At 35.2% G+C, this 17,992-nt stretch overlaps 2 protein-coding genes across 4 annotated transcripts; one reads left to right on the plus strand and one right to left on the minus strand.

The window, feature by feature from the left end:
* The first annotated feature begins 203 nt into the window (after positions 1-203).
* LOC141430406 (tether containing UBX domain for GLUT4-like) lies at positions 204-11,539 on the plus strand. 3 transcript variants are annotated; one of them, XM_074091094.1, is made up of 9 exons: positions 204-268; positions 403-600; positions 678-870; positions 1,221-1,440; positions 2,297-2,693; positions 3,233-3,424; positions 5,512-5,674; positions 5,765-5,948; positions 9,920-11,539. In XM_074091094.1, the coding sequence occupies exons 2-9, from the start codon at positions 520-522 to the stop codon at positions 10,023-10,025; spliced, it is 1,536 nt and encodes a 511-aa protein (XP_073947195.1). In that variant the 5' UTR covers positions 204-268; positions 403-519; the 3' UTR covers positions 10,026-11,539. The 3 variants fall into 3 exon arrangements, with proteins under 3 accessions (XP_073947195.1, XP_073947196.1, XP_073947198.1); XM_074091095.1 differs by having other exon boundaries at positions 243-274; XM_074091097.1 differs by having other exon boundaries at positions 254-278.
* On the minus strand, positions 11,540-17,542 carry LOC141430407 (U6 snRNA phosphodiesterase 1-like). Its single transcript, XM_074091098.1, has 5 exons — positions 17,271-17,542; positions 17,037-17,179; positions 15,293-15,470; positions 15,036-15,198; positions 11,540-14,867 (listed from the first exon to the last, which is right to left on the minus strand). Exons 1-5 carry the CDS (start codon positions 17,357-17,359, stop codon positions 14,685-14,687), a joined length of 756 nt encoding a protein of 251 aa, XP_073947199.1. The 5' UTR covers positions 17,360-17,542; the 3' UTR covers positions 11,540-14,684.
* Between the last annotated feature and the right edge of the window lie 450 nt (positions 17,543-17,992).

A 17,992-nucleotide genomic window follows, 5' to 3' on the forward strand; every position in this document is an offset into this window, starting at 1 on the left:
ACAGTGACAGCAGTGACAGTTGACTTCGTTTTTTTTTTTTAGTGTTTCTACTAAGTACTGAGCCCTCAACGGTTCTGCAATTTCAATCTCACAAACGTCATATCGACCACTTAAAAAAATATTTCTAATTAATAAGAGGAAATAAAAATAAAAGAGCTGCAGTTCCTCGGTTATTAAGACGTCGACTATCGAAGAAAAATATATTTAGCACCTCTTCAAAAAACTTTACTTAGCCAATTGAGTCAGAGGATGTCTTTCGCCTTGCCGGGTACGCGTAGGTGTATTTCTATTCATTCTTTGTCAAAAATTAAACTTTATTGTATAGACTTAAAAGACAAAATTAGTTTAACGGAATTAAAAAAAGCGATGTTACTTCAACTCTTTTTGGCCATTTCATTTCAGGTACAGGAACTTGCATTACATAGCGTTTTCGTACTCCCCGGATGATAACAAAGTTTTTCTATTTGGATTCAAAATCAAAAAAATAGTCCTGATTATTTACTTGAAAGTTTCGGCGATATGTCCAAAGATATTCTTGTTTTAACTCCGAATGGAAGAAGGCAGAAGGTTCACTGCACTCCAGACACTAGCATTTTACAGGTTGTTATTTTTCTGAATATACAAGGAATAAATGCTAAAGTACATTTTTGCTAATAACGAGGTCTTGTTTTTTAAAGGTTTTAGAAGATGTTTGCGCGAAGCAAGGTTTCCGGCCGACTGAGTATGATTTGAAGCATCATAATCATGTTCTTGATCCAACAACCACTATTCGCTGGTCGAATTTACCAAATAGAGCTACATTGGAAATGGTAGAAGCTGAGAGGACACGGCAAGAAACAAATGTCGTTATAGGCTTGTTATTAGAAGATGGTAAGGCATTCCTATTCTCTTTTATCCTGTTGAATTCCAAAGTTAAATTTTGCAAGACTATTTCTACCCGCTTTCAATGGTCAGACTGATTTGAAATTTAGTTTCTGTGAGTTGAAGTCTGATTAAAATGTAGTAACAAACAAGAAGGTAGTCTGAAAAAAAAAACAATATGTTAACTTATATGTTATTTAAAGATTTTTGCCCTACCTATATTGAAGTGGATGGACATACAATATATGGTAAAATGTGTGAGAACCAAGTGTGTAAATTTATTGGCATTATGCACTTAAATACGGGTCTGTCCTTGTGTGTGACAAGTGTAGTGTTTGATATAATTCATATGGCAACAGGTGAGAGGAGGACTGGGGAGTTTCCTCCTAACACATCATTATTTGAATTAGCCAATACATTGGCACCTGCTGAGTTGAGTTCATTGACCCACCCCACAATCCTGTACATGAGGCAGGAAGTTACTGGTGAGCTTGCTCTCAGAGATAAGACTTTGCGGCAGCTGGGCCTAATAGGGGGACGAGCTGTTCTGAGATTGCTGAATAAAGCAGAAGAAGGAATGTGAGTATTTTACTGGAATCAAAAGTAAGATTTTTCCTAGAAATTCGCTTTTAATATTATGTGATTTTTATTCAATTCAATATTTTCTTAAGAGCAACATGTTTCAGACCAAAGAAGCTAAAATAAAAAAACGAAAGTAAAAAAGTGAATACTAATATCGAAGTTATTGAAATGTTTTATGGCCAGCAAATAATTTGTTCATCAGTATCTAAAAGTAGCTTTCCGTTCTAAACCCGAATTTTTTTTCTCACGGAAAAAATGTAAACAAATTTGTAATCAATTTCCAGTGACTCCTTTTCTGTTATTTTATTTTATTGTTGACATTGTTGTTATGTTTAATTACAGTTAAGTTGTTCATTGTTACGTTATCCGTTTTTTTGTTCATTGTTGGATGAAAGTATGGACTCTGGTCCGGGTACTTCTCGGTCAAAAGACGACTTATAAGTAGTCTCCCGTAAAAAAGGCTCTTATAGATAGAAAACAACATGGTAACAACAGAACTTTATATAATATTCTAGCTGCCCCATACCTTTAGATCCCCTGAAATGTCACATTGATAATGACAAAAGTTTGTTTACATTTTTTCCATAGCATTAAAAATCCCGGTTTACTAGCTTTCCATTATGTTTCTTTTGCAAGTGGGCCCATTTGAAGCTGCTAAATCATTACTAAGAAAACAAAATAATTTAGCTGCATTTCAATGGGGAATAATTTTTCCAGTTTCTGACTATAAAGTCAGACTTTACTGAACTTTGTTCAGTACCAAAGTGTACCAATAATGGTACACTTTGGTACTGAACAAAGTTTTGGTTGTTCCTGGAAATCAAAAATTTTAATACTTTATTTTTTCTGATAGGCAAGCAAATGTGTCAGCTGTCTACCGAAGACCACTGCCAGCAAAAGATGACAAAGTCTTAGAAAGCCATAAAGAAAGGGAACCCACACATACATATAAAGAAACACCAAGTTCTGGAGCTCCTGAAAAGCAGCAGGTCCAGAAAAAAGTTCATACTGAAACATTTGACCCCATTGATTTGATTAAAAAGGAAAAAGGTAAAAAGACGCAAGTTAAACATGAGGAAGAGAAAACAGTTCAAATCCGGGATAGTGATGATAATCTACCAACTAAAGAAGATGTGTCAATGGAAGTAGATAATTTTGAGGCAAATGTAAAAAGTGCTTCATCCAGTACATCATGCCTGTCTCAAGAAAACTTAGAAAGAAGATTGAAAATAGAAGAAGAAGTTACATTTGTAAGAAATATATATCACATCATTTGTGATAAATAAGCTATAATCCTATGATTGAAAGAACTGCCAAAGTACCCCACAATCAGGGTTAAACTCCACTCCATATAAAATATTTTTGTTATCTCCAATCTAGAGACACTACCTGGTGATGAAATTAGAGCAAGCCTAGGCTACCTCACCAATTCACCATTTCCTTTCAGTAGGCATTTGGCCCCTTACTCCTGTGGCTCTTGTTTGGTGGTGCTGTCACCCTACCGAAAATAATTGAAATTGACCTAAATAAATGTACAGTTGAGGAAACTGAAACACGTACCGGGGTAGAGCCTTTGTGCTACTAATGTCATGTTGACATCTCATACATTACCCAAAGAAAGCATAGCGCAATTGATAATGAAAAGGTTCCACCCTGGTACATGCTTCAGTTTCCTTGACTGTTCATTGCTAATTCCATAAAACCTTGACAAAATACCTTAAATGATTATGAGTAAACTTGGTTAAATTCTATATTTGAACTGTAGTTCACCAGATGCTTTAAATTTCAGTTGGGTGCACAAAAAGCCATTGCTTTTATGCCAGAAGGTTCAGATGAGGAAATGGAAGACCTTCCTGATACTTTTTATGAATTAACAGTAGAAGAAGTGCGAAGATTATATTCTGACTTACAGAATCAGAGATTAGACTTAGAAAATACACCCCTGATCACTGGTTCAAAGAAAGAAGAACTTGCAAAACAGGTTTATATTTTATTAATGCCTAACTGTTGCTCGCCAATTCGTCTGCGTCCCTTGGGAAGTTTAAACGTTCCTGGGATAAAATATAGTCTTGGTTACTAGCTGACAACATACTTGTAGCTATTTATCGTAGATATCTATCTTATAAAGCTGAAAGATTTTCTTCAATAGGTTCAGAAGATTTTAAATTTTTAAGCTTATCCATTACAAACAAACAAACAATAAAATTCTTTCTCTTTATAAGATTAAGAATTTTTTAAATCAGCTCCGTAATTGAATTAATTTATTTCTATCCCGCGGGAATTTTGCATTATCCCGGAAAAAAGTAACCTATGTCAATCAGGGATGGTGTACCTTACTAACGGTGAAAGAATTTTTAAAATCGGCTTAATAGTTCCAGAGATTCGACTACAAGCAAAGAAGCGAAAAAAGTTTAGATATTTCCCTATCCCGTGGGAATTTCGAAAAATCCTTTCTTAGTGCGCGTCTACATCTATTAAGGAACATATATTCCAAATTTCAGGTTTCTAGCCCCAGTGGTTTGGGCTGTGCGTTGATCTATAAGTCAGTCAGTCAGTCAGTCAGTCAGTTTCTTCTTTTATATATATATATTTTAGAAATTAAACTATGTAATCATAATTAAGAAATACGATGTGCCTTCGCCCCCTGTAATTTAAAGATATATTTTAGTTCTATTCTAGTCTAGGTATGGCAGAACCATGGCCTACCAACTCCTACAAGCTAGCTATATTATATGTACTCTGTGGGCAGAACAGACAGAATCGGTAGGCCCTTGTTAGCCAGCCTAAGTTGAGTAGGTTAATATAGTGAAAGAAAGAAAAGAAAGAATAATATATTTATTTGCTTAAACGTGGTAAGTACAATGTAGGTGGTTATTATAACAATTATAATTGTTTGTTTCACATGTTTAACCGAATATGGCATGCAAATTATACATATAATAATGTCAAATTGTTGTTGATTCAATAGTCACTAATACAATATTATCATTAAGCTGTCATATATTATTTATTTACATAGATCAAATTAATTACTGCATCAATTATTGTTACTGTCTCAGATTATTATTCCTTATGTTCTAAAAACTCTCTTAACCTGTAGAAACATTTTTTTATTAACCATTTCCTTAATTTTGTCATCAATAAGTTATCGTGTATAATATGTTTATAGTTGGCGTAGTTCTTGTGGTAAAAAAAAAAAAAAAAAAAAAAAAATCAAAATGTTTATTGCAGGGTCATAAGTTATTACATAGATGTTAAATCAGTATATGTTTTTATCAGTTCATCATGTCCTGTCTCGGAGAGACGTGCAATAGTCTAATTAATACATTCATAAATTAACAATATTTCATTCAATAATATTCCCGAATTACAAAATACCCAAATAATATCAAATAATAACATAATACAAGTAGCACAAGAAATAACAATCACCAATCAATATTCAATCCAATAAACTAATAACAATCCAATCAACAATAACAATTCTGAATCAATAAACAATGTCAAGACCAATGTCAAATGTACCAAAAACAATAATAACAATCAATTTTAACATTAACTCGGCCTCCAATATAATTATTGCCATTCATTACATATATAATTGGTAACAATTGACCATTATACTAATATATATTACAGAGTTTTATGAACATTTCCTAGCCATAGTCTATTAATCTATTTTGTTATATACGATAATGCTCATAACATAACTGTTTTTTTTTATGTATGTAATGCAGTTGAACATGGAGGCATTTTTAGCTAATATTGGCCTCTTTCCCTAAGCCTTGGGTTCGATTGTAGCTGGGTAAATGAAGTAACATTTTTCCTCACATACTTATGCGAGTGGTTGTAGTTGTAAAACTATTATGTGCGTATTTTGTATACCTACTTAGCAACTATTATGCGACTTGTGTTACAGTAGGCTAGGCACTCAAATTTATTTCGCTTATTATGTTATGATACATCTCAAAGCATCTATTTTTCGCACTATTTTTATAGTACAGAAACTGTACACACATTAATGGCTAAATAAATACTGACATTAAAATCTATTTGCTTTGTTTACAGACTTCTCAAATGCGACTAAGTGCGCATAAACATGTGGTTGTCCGTGTTCAGTTCCCTGATCACATTATACTTCAAGGTATTTTTTCGCCTGACGACACCATAGAGGTCGTCATCAACTTCATTAAGGCTCATTTACAGACGCCTGATAAACCTTTTCATATATGTAAGTGAAAATTAAATTAAAACCTACACTAAAAATGTGAGCTATATGATTAAGATTATAGCATGATTTTTACGATCGAATTATTTACAGTCACAACTCCACTCAAAGAAACCTTGGATCCAAAAATAACATTGCTTGAAGCAAAATTCGTCCCATGCGTCCACATGCATTTCAAGTGGATCCAGGAAGAAGCAAATGCAAAATACCTCAAGGAAGAAATATACTCAAAGACTACATCCTCTGATGCTGCCAGTATCTTAGCTTCTAAATACCGGTATTTTATTATTCTTCAAACATTACTGATGCTTACTTATTTATATTTTTGGTATTGTATCCTACTAATATTATAAATGTGAAAGTTTGTGAAGATATTTGGATGTTTGTTACTCAATCACGCAATAACAGATTAACGGATTTACATGAAAGTTGGCATACAGATAGACAAAAAGACATGAGATAATTGATACGAGTATTCCGGTAATGCGTTCCCGTGGGATAATATTTTAAGTTTAAACAAGAATAGAGGGCACTGTCGAAAAACGGTAACATACCGTATGTACTTCGGCTCTCAAGATGACGTGTTAACTTCGTTTGCAATCAATAGACGGCGTTGTTCGAGCGAATGTTGTCCTTTCAAATTGTAATCGTAACCTTTTTTTAAGCCAAACTTTAAGATACTAGCGTTTACCCGCGGCTTCGCACGCGTAAACTATTCAATCTGGTACTTACTTGCAATTGAAATTCCGAGATTTCATAAAATTCCCCTGGGAATTCCCAAAATTTATATTGTGGTCTTTATTAAGACTGTGTTTATAACAACTGTCCAAAGTTTCAAGGCTCTAAACCCAGCGGTTAAAATTTCAAGATTTTATTCCTATCCTGTGGGAAGTAGGTAGCCTATGTGTTATTCCAAACGTCCAGCTACCTACATACCAAATTTCATGACTCTAAGCCCAGCGGTTGTTATTTCAATTTTTTATCCCTATCCCGTGGGAATATCGGAATAAAACGTATCCTATGTTTTAATCCAGGTTGTAAACAAATTTTTTGCCATATTTCATCCAAATCCGTCCAGCCGTTTCAGCGTGAAAGAGTAACAAACATACTCACCCACTCACTCACAAACTTTCGCATTTATAATACTAGAGTTTACCCGCGGCTTCGCACGCGTAAATTGTTCTATCTGGTACAATTGAAATTCTGGGATTTTATAAGCTCAGCGACCCAAAATGAGTCTTGGCCTCCGAAACGAGAGCTTGTCACTTAACCCGAACCTGCGCAGCTTCACGCCAATGAGGGCTATCGTTTTTTGTCTTTTTCGATGGCGCCACTGTTGCGTGAGGTTTTTAAGTGTGGCTTTCAAAGTCTGTTATTACGGGCGTGAAAACAAAGTTTAGATTAAAATCATATTTAATACACCTAAAACCGTACCATTAAAATATCGAGCAAGTGTTGCGTAGTCCCGTTTTTTTCGGAAAAAAAAGGAAAACCAAAGTTTCCGAGAGACAAAACTGTCTCAAAACACAGACATTCATTGCCCCGTAACGCATAATTGCCATAATCAATTTCAGGTAATGCCAAATATTCACAAAATTATTCTAATTATAAATAAACCTGTGTAGCTCACCCAAAAACTATGAGATTTGATATTTCGGAGACCTCACGCTACACTAGCGCCTCTAGCGGCGAATTCATACGCGATAGCTCTCATTGCCTGCTTAAAGCTGTCGCAGATCCGCCACCACAGCATCATTCCAGCGATACTTCGGCCGACCAACCAGGAAGACGACCAGTTGGCCGTCCCAAATACGCCATCTTGACCCATCGATCCTCCCCCATTCGCAGCAAGTGGCCGAGCCACCGAAGCCTGTGAGATTTAAATTCGCCGATTATATTAGGCTTAGCCACCACCTCCTCAATCTCGGCATTCTTGCGGATCCTCCACGTGTCATCGTCTCTTCTGACGGGTCCCAGGATCTTCCGAAAAATCCTACGTTCCATCACCAGAAGCTGGTATTCTTCCTTCTGGGTTAGAGTCCAAGCCTCGCATCCGTACATAAGAATAGGTCTTATGACGGTTTTATAGATACAGAGTTTTGTACCTTTGCTGAGAAGCTTAGACACCAGTACCCTGTGGAGAGCTGCACTACACCGCAGAGTATTTTGTATGCGTATTTTTATTTCCTCCTCTCTTGTGTGTGTATCGGTATAGTGCAGCCAAGATACCTAAACTTTTGGGCTCCCTGGTAGACTGAACCCCCGACCCGAAGACAGTTGCGCAGAACACGCGTGTCTCTGTATCGCCTCATGTGGAGATACTCCGTCTTGCCGTGGTTAATCCTAAGACCAATCTTTGACGCCTCGTGCTCCAACACCCCCGCATCCTCCACCACCTGCCTGCGGCTTCCCCTAAAAGGTAAAGCCAGGTCATCGGCGTACCCTATCACCCTATGCGTCCCACCCAGCTCCAAACCTACATCCAATGACAACACTTTCCTCACGACATGCTCTAGAGCCAAATTGAAAAGCAAAGGCGACAAGGCATCACCCTGCTTAACGCCGGGCATCACCGCAAATTCCTCGGACAGCTCACCCCCCACTCCGACTCTCATCCTACTATCCTTTGCTTCTGGGAAATGCCAAAATTTATATCGTGGTCTGCAGTGAGATTGTGTTAATCTTTTCGACGCCAACGACTCATATATACGCACCGCAGGTTCCACGCCAACGACCTATATATACGTCCGTCCATTACTTCAATGCAAAAGCAACCTTCGTTCAAGTGTGTTAAGGTTCAATTTTAGGCATTGCAATATGGAAGCCTGGCGAATGGGTGAAGTCTTTTGTATTTGACGTGGCGGCGAAAAGATTAAGAACAACTGTCCAAAATTTAAAGACAAAACCAAGCGGTTGTTATTTCGAGATTGTATCCCTATCCCGTGGGAATATCGAGATAAAAAGTAGCCTATGTGTTATTCCAGACGTTTTAGCGTGAACGAGTAACAAACATATATACACACACAAAGACACACAAACTTTGCCATGGTAACATCATAGTAAAAGAGAACAAGTATGCACACTCCGACCCTTAAGGAGACAACTGCCTACTCCGGCGCGGACGCTTAGGGTTGTCGATGTCTACTTATTTTAGATTAATTAATTACTTATCGGCAAATAATTTTAATATGAAAGTTAACTTAAAATTGTCTTATATATGTGTCTAGAGAAACAAGATTCTTTGCCGCTCTATTATTATTATCATACTAAATTTAAAAATATTATTTATAAATTCGCGGAAGTGGTGATGGCGACTGTGTACATACTAATTACTCATGTGTCCTAGCACGAAACTATCACACTACACTTATATACTACTAATTTACAACTATACCTAATACAAAAAATACGTAAGTACGAGTAGAGTAGGCGAACGTAAAGTGATCATCTCGCGAAGGGAGTTCATGACGAGCGAGCTAAAATCGAAACGTACGGCGCCGACGGCAGCGCAGCCTTGACTTGACTAAAGGAAACTTAATTAATCCTCTTTAAATTATCAGTGTGTGCGTGCGGCGGGTGCGTGCGTACCGGCGCTTTCCGGCGCGCACACATTTAAGCCGCGCGATGTACTTTTGTTCGTAGTAAACCTACTTTGTTCTATTTTACTATGGTAACTAACCATTCCTTATATTATGCAAACAGGTTCCCTGACCCATGAGGCACATGTGCCTCATGCTTGACATTACTGGTACGTCCATGAGGCACATGTGCCTCATGACCAGTGTAGATAATGAAGTTGTTTTTTCGATAAATAATAAGTTTTATTACGTATTATATTATTTTTATTCTTGAACCACATTTAGATAACCAATGAAAATTACTATGGGGACATTACATTGGGGATATTACATTACTCTATCATTACTATGGGGACGTGTCAAAAGAACGCTGCACATTGCTTCGGGACAGGAAACCTGTTAAGTTTTACAATCCAAGAACGGCAGTCGACGGAAGAATCTTTCAAATGGAAGCGTTTCTTTTCCTTGCTTAGCATAATTGTATTATTTTTCCTAACAAAACGTAAAAAAATGACACGAATTTAGCAGAAGGTGAACTTGATAAGGTTTATTTCCCACAATTACCTACTACTGCTGTACAAGTAGTCAATCCTTTTTTTTTTTCAATATGTTTGACAAAATATTTAATAGTTCGAATAGCAAGTTTGTTTAACTGTTCATATGTTTACAGAGCACCCAGCAGTAGGAACCTGAATGCACCAGAAAATCAAAGAACCTCTAATGCTGGACCGTCCACATCCAAACATAGCAAAATGCCAAAATGGTTTAAGAAATAATTCAAGAATATACTCCGACCAACGAAGGTTTTGTAACCCGATTAATTCTCCCGCCTATGAAACTTGGCACATGATGAAAATAGGTAATATACATTATAATTATACAATAATCCAACAACTTTTTTTACGAGAAGTTAGGTATTTTTACCTAAATATGAAAATCGTTTATAGCTCTCTGTGAAAAAATCCTCAGTCTGAAATTCTTTCTGTATACGTACCTATGTACTACTTAGAATATGTATGTAAAAGAATCCAATTGTTTTTCGACTTCAGAGACATAGGTACTTATACTCTTTGCTTCAGAGATACCGCAAATTTAACTTTTAACATTTTGCACTATAACTTCTACTGAAAAATTGCTCTGCTGCTTTTTATTTTTTAATATGCTTTTATATGTTCAAATACATAGCTTTTCTCAGTTACTTATCCAAAAGTTTTTCATTTTGAAACAGTTTTATTTTTATTTTTGCTTAATTACGTAATTTCTTCAATATGTATTGGTCATTTGACTATATATTAAAACAGATTTATCAATTATCGAACAAATTTTTAAACGCACATTATACTTTTAAGGATATACTATAAATACGCAGACGAGATGTAGTTCCCGGGTTAAAAGTCAGCGTTACGTTCTTATTACCACTCACGTAACTTTAATGAGTCGATGTTCGTAATTCTAGTACCGCCCGTGCGACATACAATGTTTTTCTTCACATTTGCGAGTAAAATTGTATATTTGTAAGAAAAACTAATATTTTTTCAAAAATTGCCGATACCGCTGACTACGCTCTTGGCAGCGCCAGCCTCCGCGCCGCCCTACCCCAGCCTGACCATGCGCACGACGTGCGCGCGCCGCGCTGCTGCAGGCGCTGCAGCACGCAATGCAGTATCACACTCATTTACCGACCTTGGGCTTCATGACAACAAAATGTGTACGCGCAATGACTCATTTACCGACCACGGGTTTCATGACAAGCACATTAAGGTCGAGGGTTTTATTTGGGGGTTGCAACCAAGTTAGCCTGCATGTTACGACACTGTTTACGAGCAAGTGTGATGAAAAAAATAAAAATCAGCAGAGCAATTTTTCGGTAGAAGTTACAGTGCAAAATGTTAAAAGTTAAATTTGCGGTATCTCTGAAGTCGAAAAACATTGGATTCTTTTACATACATATTCTAAGTAGTACATACAAAGAATTTCAGACTGTGGAATTTTTCACAGAGAGCTATAAACGATTTTCATATTTAGGTAAAAATACCTAACTTCTCGTAAAAAAAGTTGTTGGATTATTGTATAATTATAATCTGTATTACCTATTTTCATCATGTGCCAAGTTTCATAGACGGGGGAATTTTTCGTAAGTCTCCATACAACAAATCTTCTCGTAGACTAGAGTAATACCTGAATGATGTTTAGAGATCGAATTTTGAAGGAACAAGTAGAAGAGAGAATGTTCACTGTTATGTTACTGTTTTATATTACCGGGGATAAAATGAATAAAAAACAACATGTATATATTTGACTGTCTTTATTTAAAATATAACCGATTAAACATAAAACATTCCGTGTGCAAAAATATGTATCTATTCAAACCACTCGAAATTATGTTGCCACGGCTTTATTACGTCGGAATGCGAGTCTGTGGTAGTTCGATAAGTCCATATTTTTGCTTTCTACTGTACCACAAAAACTTGGTCATTGAACAAGTATTTAACACATATCATTCATAGAAAAGTGTTATTTTGGGCATGTCTGAGATACTTTTAAGTTTTTGTGGTACGCGCTATGAGTGTGTAACAAACACTATCACTGGCACTACTTTGTTGTTCGTGTTCAGGTTTCTTGAAAAACGACCACCGCGTCTCTCTCGTATATCATTGCGCTTTGACGCATTGAGTTAGTGTGTATCGTTATGCTGTTCTTTACTTTTTTCTCAGAATAGAAAAAAATCACGTTCGCGAATGCCCGTAAACAAAGAACAATAAAAAAAATTGAGAAAAATAAAAGAGATTTTATTGTTCTGTGCCCGTAAACAAACAGCAAAGTGTAGAGTCGGCGCTTATCGAAACACAAAATACAAATTAGGTCCTGGCTCTAATCTTTATTTCGTGAATACAAATACAGTTAAAATATCAGGGCTACTACAAAATTAGCAAATTGCAAGTTCGTGTCGTTCCATCCCTCTCACTCTCGTATTAAATAATATAAGTTCGAATTTGGCACTTCCTAGTACAGAGCCTGTTTACAACGACATCGAAGGGACAGGAATATGGTCGCTTAACACGATTGGTCATTATTTTATAACCAGTGTTATTTTTGACAATATATGATCGTATTGGGGCTTTTTTCTTGATCGTACATCCGATATGTCGTTAGTGTCTAGTAACTAGTGTCTCTATAAACGGTTTTGACTGTAGGTATACCTGCTTATTCATTTCTTTTATGAAAAAACCAAACAACTAATAAAATAACTAATTATATGTAGTTGCTCACAAGAATAAAACTAAGTAATTTGACTTTTTTGAAAGTTTTTGCCCATTTATCGCTGTGCGTTTGACCTCGTCATTTTTAAAATACCTACATGATATTAGCAGAAAAGTTCAAAATTGCTTATACTATCTATAGACACTGTTTTGCAGTACAGTCAACGTCATAAATAAGTGATCAATTTTGTACCTTGTCACATTAACGTCAACGTATATGAAAAATAATACAAATTGTGTAATGACTGAAAGCGACAAGGTACAGAAATGATCACTTATTTATGACGTTGACTGTACTACAGTACGACGGTAAATTCAGCCTGTAGCGAGTTTATTAGTCAGTTACAAATTTATAGAGCGAACAGTACAATATTTTTTGTTACGTTTGTGAGTAAAATTGTATTTATATTTGTAAGACAAAAAATATTATTTTTACAAAAATTGCCGATACCGCTGGGACAGCTTGGGGGCAGTATATAAAATATAAAGTAATAAAATAATAATGATTAAATACAGGTGGATTCAATAAGTGATAATAGTATAATAAGGATGATCCACTTATTTACAAAATATTAGGAGGCGTCTGTATAAGAAAGGCACTCGCACAGTTACAAATGATTTCACTTTCGTTCAATTCATTCATGTTAGCTTTTGTGGATCAACCCATATACTTTTTAATGCCTTATAATATTAAAATTACCTCGAGGTTTCGGCCACATTACAGCGGTGCGATTTAAAGTCCCAGGAGTGTTACAATACAATAGCATCATTTGTAAGGTAAAAAACTAAAAATAGGCTGTTCATGTTTCGAGTTTTTTACAATTGGATAAATGATGGTAAGGTTCCCAATTTACACCTAGAAGGTTTAATGACTTCAAGGCTCTCATTGTTAGTGGTTTCTTCTACTGAGTCTCTGTAGTATCTACTACCTGTTTCAGTTTTCTCCCGTGAAAACTGGAGGTGCAATTCAGTTGCACTGTTTCTTGACTGAGCATTATTTTTATTATATTTTGTTCTATTTTTTTCTACTTTGTACTTCATTGATTTTTGAGGAGATTGCTTTCGTATACTATGTCGTCGCTTACGATTACTATTTGTATTTTTAGTTATATGTCTATGTAAGCATTTATCACCTTTTTCACAGTAGCCTCTTGTAAATTCAGAACAAACCTTGGCTTTCTCATTTAGTTTTACATGTAAATATGGGCAGCCATCTTTAGTACACATTCCTCTCAGGTAAAAGTAACATGTAGGCAATTTTGTATCAGAAAGTTCATGGGACAGAAGGCATAAGCTATCGTGGCACACGCCATTTAGGAATTTTCTGCAAATAGATACATGTTTCTTATCGTGTAGAAAATCACATTTTCCGTGCAGTTTTCGCAAGCACTTGCCATATTTACGGTATTGTGGGCACGGGATGTTATTTTTCTTGTATACTCCGAAAGTTTTTATACGAGTTCGACTGCATACTACTTTTCTAGAATTATTCGATAGTTGCCTTTTAAATTGAGCTTTACTGACAACATTCACAGACGGCCTCACAATTCTATATCTATTTACCTGAGTATTGGGAGACTTAGTATCAACATTATTAGTTGCTAAATTTGATACAATCGAATTATGTTTTGTGGTCACTTTAAGAGTAGTTGATTTTCCTGCATTTAAAGGTTTGATTGTATCAAGGGTCTTCCTCATTTCAGTGATTTTTATCGATTTATATTTACTAATTTTAACAGTCTGTGTCTGTATGTTTGTGGGCACAGCTTTTGGTAGCTCAGTTCCTTTTGGCCTTAACAATGAGTAGCGAGAGGTGCTATGAAAAGGTTCACTTGAAGGTGTTTTTATTGAGACTGTGATACTACTATCATTTGTTTTTATAAGAGGAGGAGACACATTATTGCTGCTGTGTATCATTGAAATGGGTTTTCCATAGGTTTGATGTGCCATAAATGGGACTTGATTTGTAATACCATTTGACTTAACAAAGTTAGGATTGATGTAAATTTTTCCTTTTGGCACTGGCTGTATTTTCTGTGAATGTTGGCAGAAATAGGGGTTTACATGCATAGCTGGCACTTGTCTTATAGGTTCATTATTATTTGTCCCTTTGTTGAAGTTAGGGTTGATAAACACTCTATTTCTCACTTGATCCATATTTTCCTGCATTTGTTTTCACTGTAACATGAATTGGAAAAATTTATTACCTATTTTAGAATTAACGTTGTTTACTGTTATGGTTTTGAGTGACCTTTCAGTCTCCTGATAAAGAATATTGTTAAATTTTTCTAAGGCACCAGTTAACTCTGATTTCTTGTTTCCATTCGCCCACAATATACTCATATGAAGTGATGGTTTCTGCAATAAACAGAAAAGTTAAAAGTTACTTACTGACTGATCAATACACATAAATTAACCACATTCAGCGAAAAAAAAAAACATAAATAGGGCTGATTTTCCAGACATATTGGAGAAGTTATTGAACCTGATATTACATTACACATGATATTAATTAACATTACTTACAGCATAAAATGTAGGCAAGTTAAAGTCAGTGAGAATCTCATCAACTTTCTCCACAATTTTCAGCAAATATTTGTTACTGAAGTGGTCTACTGCTACAGATATGAAGGTCCTATTGTTTTCTTCGTTGCAGTATATTTTGACACTTTCAAACCCCAAATCAAAGCTGCAATATATAATTTAAAAAAAAAATAAGCAAGAAAAACATAATTATAAGAAATATGTACCTACCTATATCACATTTTTTGTAACAGATTTACCTTTCAATGATGCCTATGCTTGTTTGAAGTGAATTAACAAATGGAGTTATCAAATGATACTTCAGATTCACTGTTCTTGATAAACTTATATGGAAATCATCACATACATGGAATTCACCAGAGGTACAAGCAGCTAGTAAGTTGCTTATCAAATTTGTCAAATTCTCTTCCTCAGGATCTGTAAGTAAACAAGAAATGAACAAGGTGCTGCTCGAATTTAAATGACAAGAAAAGGCGCTACCCCTTAGCTACCAATCCCTGCCCTTAATTTGGCAGTGTATGCCACAATGACCATGATAGAAGACTATCTTTTTTATTTATTTTACAATGTAGAATTTTTCGGACTATGAGGTAATGACGAGGTTTGAATCATGAACTTTTTTTAATTTTGTCAAATTAAGGGCTAAAATAACTAATAACATATTTTACTATTATTATTGTTTACCCATACTATTTGATTATTTAATTTTTTTTTTAAATTAGTACCTAATAGAAATGCGAAGCAACAAACTGAGGCAAACCCAGATCTAAAAAACTTTGCTCAAGATTGGCGAAAAAAAATATTGTGTAATTATGGATGATAAGACATACTGCAAACTCCACTTGAAATCATTGCCTGGACATCACTATTATTCGGGAGTAGATAAAAAGACCTTTAGTGAAGTCATTAAGGTGATAAAAGCAGATAAATTTGCAAAGAAAGTCCTTGTGAGGTAGTTGATTTGTTCATATGGCAAACGGGGCATACCATATTGTGCTAAAGGAACTACAAAAGGCGATATATATCTAACCGAATGTCTTATGAAACAATTCCTACCATTCATAAAGCGGCATAATAAACCAGTCATGCTTTGGACTGACTTAGCAACATGACACTACAGGAAAAAGCAATAAAGTGGTATAATTCAAATAATACCTATATAATTTGTTCAAAAACACTAAAATCCTCTACACTGCCCTGAGTTGCATCCTATTGAAAAATATTGGGCTCGTATGAAGGAGAAACTCTTGAAACATAATAATAATGTCACCTCAGTTGATACTTCCAATACAAGTGGAATGAAGGTTCGACATTGATAACTGATGCTGATGTATGAAAGCCTAATGGCAGGTGTTAAAAGAAAATTCAAAAAAAATATATAAATTTTTCTTAAAATTAATCTGTATATATTTATAAATATTATAAACTTACCCAAAAATAAAATTATATATTAAAAAAAATGAATTTACTGTATTTGTAGCATTTCCTTTTACATTGTGTATTTTTTTTTCTGGGACAAGCTTTATATAATAAGAATAAATCTTAAATCACTAGTTATTTTACACACTCAACTGCTTTTGGTAACTAGAACTACCTGTCAACACTCTTATTATGTTATATTCTCCTTTTTTTAACAGACATACTACTTAAGACCTGGACGTGGTACACCAGTTTTGTTATTTTGGATTTTATTTCAAAATTCTTAAAATTCCTTATTCAATTAACCATCTGTACTTTATTAAGTACATTTGCCCATTATTCTTAGTGTTAATAGGTCTTTTAGAAAGTATGCGAGGGCTCAGGACAATAAAAATAGAATTCAAATCAAAACTCCAAAACAAGTGAGTGGTTACTCATCAAGAGATGATAATAACTATCGAAATTGTGTTTAGGTTAGTATCAGTTCAGTTACAGAACAAGTGATACACAATTATGTAGACTGTGCATTAAGCAAAAGCAGCAATAGCACACATTTATACACACATTTTATATAGACATAAGATGCCCAATTTCCTCTCACGTGTTCGAAGGAACGCAAGCGCCCTTTGTGTAGTTCCGGATTGTCTACATGGTCCTCTGTCGGGACCACGGTAATATTCTTCAAATCTGGTTTGGGTAACTTGGATCTGGAAATAAGAACTTTATGTATGACTAAAATTAAGGCAATATTTATATATAGGTAGATTGTTAGTTCATATTAAAAGTTTTCATACGTACTTTTGATTACTCTTCTGATTGTTCTCTGTAAGAGAATCGCTGTCTTCTGAACTCGATCCGTAGTCACAAATATAAGACAAACCAGACATCACATAGTTATGAATCTGACATGTATCACTATCACAATTACATTTATTTTGTAACTACTTCCTTCATAAATCGGTAAAAATATTAGAATTTATTTACTTCCACTCCACACAATCTCATTTCATTACTTCATTTCATTTCATGTCATGTCATGACTCATGATCTGCAGGGCTACTCCGAAACTCGAAACTCGAAGTTCGTGTCGTGCGGTCCCTCTGACACTTATACTATTTAATACGAGAGCGAGAGGGACCGCACGACACGAACTTCGAGTTTCGGAGTAGCCCTACAGATCATGACATAACATGTCAACATGACATGACCAGTGTTGCCACCTTGCCCAAAGAAAAAGAAGCTAAGCATTATGGTAAAAAGTGGCTAGTTATGAAAAAAATGAGGTTAGAAGTGGCCAAAAGTGGCTAAACAAAAAAAAAGGCAACATGGGATAGTGTCTTAATTTTTTATATTTCTTTCTCTTTTATTATTATTTACGGAAAAATAAAATCTATTCAAAATCGATGTCATCTTGTGATGTTGAAGGTCCGGCTTCTTCATATTTTTCGGGTTTCTTAGTTTTTCCTACTTATTTCTTGAAGGATGTTCTCAAGAATTTCGTAGGTAGCGCACGGAAGTAC

This window comes from Choristoneura fumiferana, chromosome 8 (assembly GCF_025370935.1).
Source record: "Choristoneura fumiferana chromosome 8, NRCan_CFum_1, whole genome shotgun sequence".
Taxonomy (NCBI): domain Eukaryota; kingdom Metazoa; phylum Arthropoda; class Insecta; order Lepidoptera; family Tortricidae; genus Choristoneura; species Choristoneura fumiferana.

Coding starts and splice junctions, on each gene's coding strand:
- LOC141430406 (XM_074091094.1), top strand. CDS start 520: ATGTCCAAAGATATTCTTGTTTTAACTCCGAATGGAAGAAGGCAGAAG. Junction 871..1,220: donor AGGCTTGTTATTAGAAGATG/GTAAGGCATTCC, acceptor ATATGGCAACAG/GTGAGAGGAGGACTGGGGAG. Junction 1,441..2,296: donor AATAAAGCAGAAGAAGGAAT/GTGAGTATTTTA, acceptor TTTTTCTGATAG/GCAAGCAAATGTGTCAGCTG.
- LOC141430407 (XM_074091098.1), bottom strand. CDS start 17,359: ATGTCTGGTTTGTCTTATATTTGTGACTACGGATCGAGTTCAGAAGAC. Junction 15,199..15,292: donor AGCATAGGCATCATTGAAAG/GTAAATCTGTTA, acceptor TATATATTGCAG/CTTTGATTTGGGGTTTGAAA. Junction 14,868..15,035: donor ACTTGCCTACATTTTATGCT/GTAAGTAATGTT, acceptor TGTTTATTGCAG/AAACCATCACTTCATATGAG.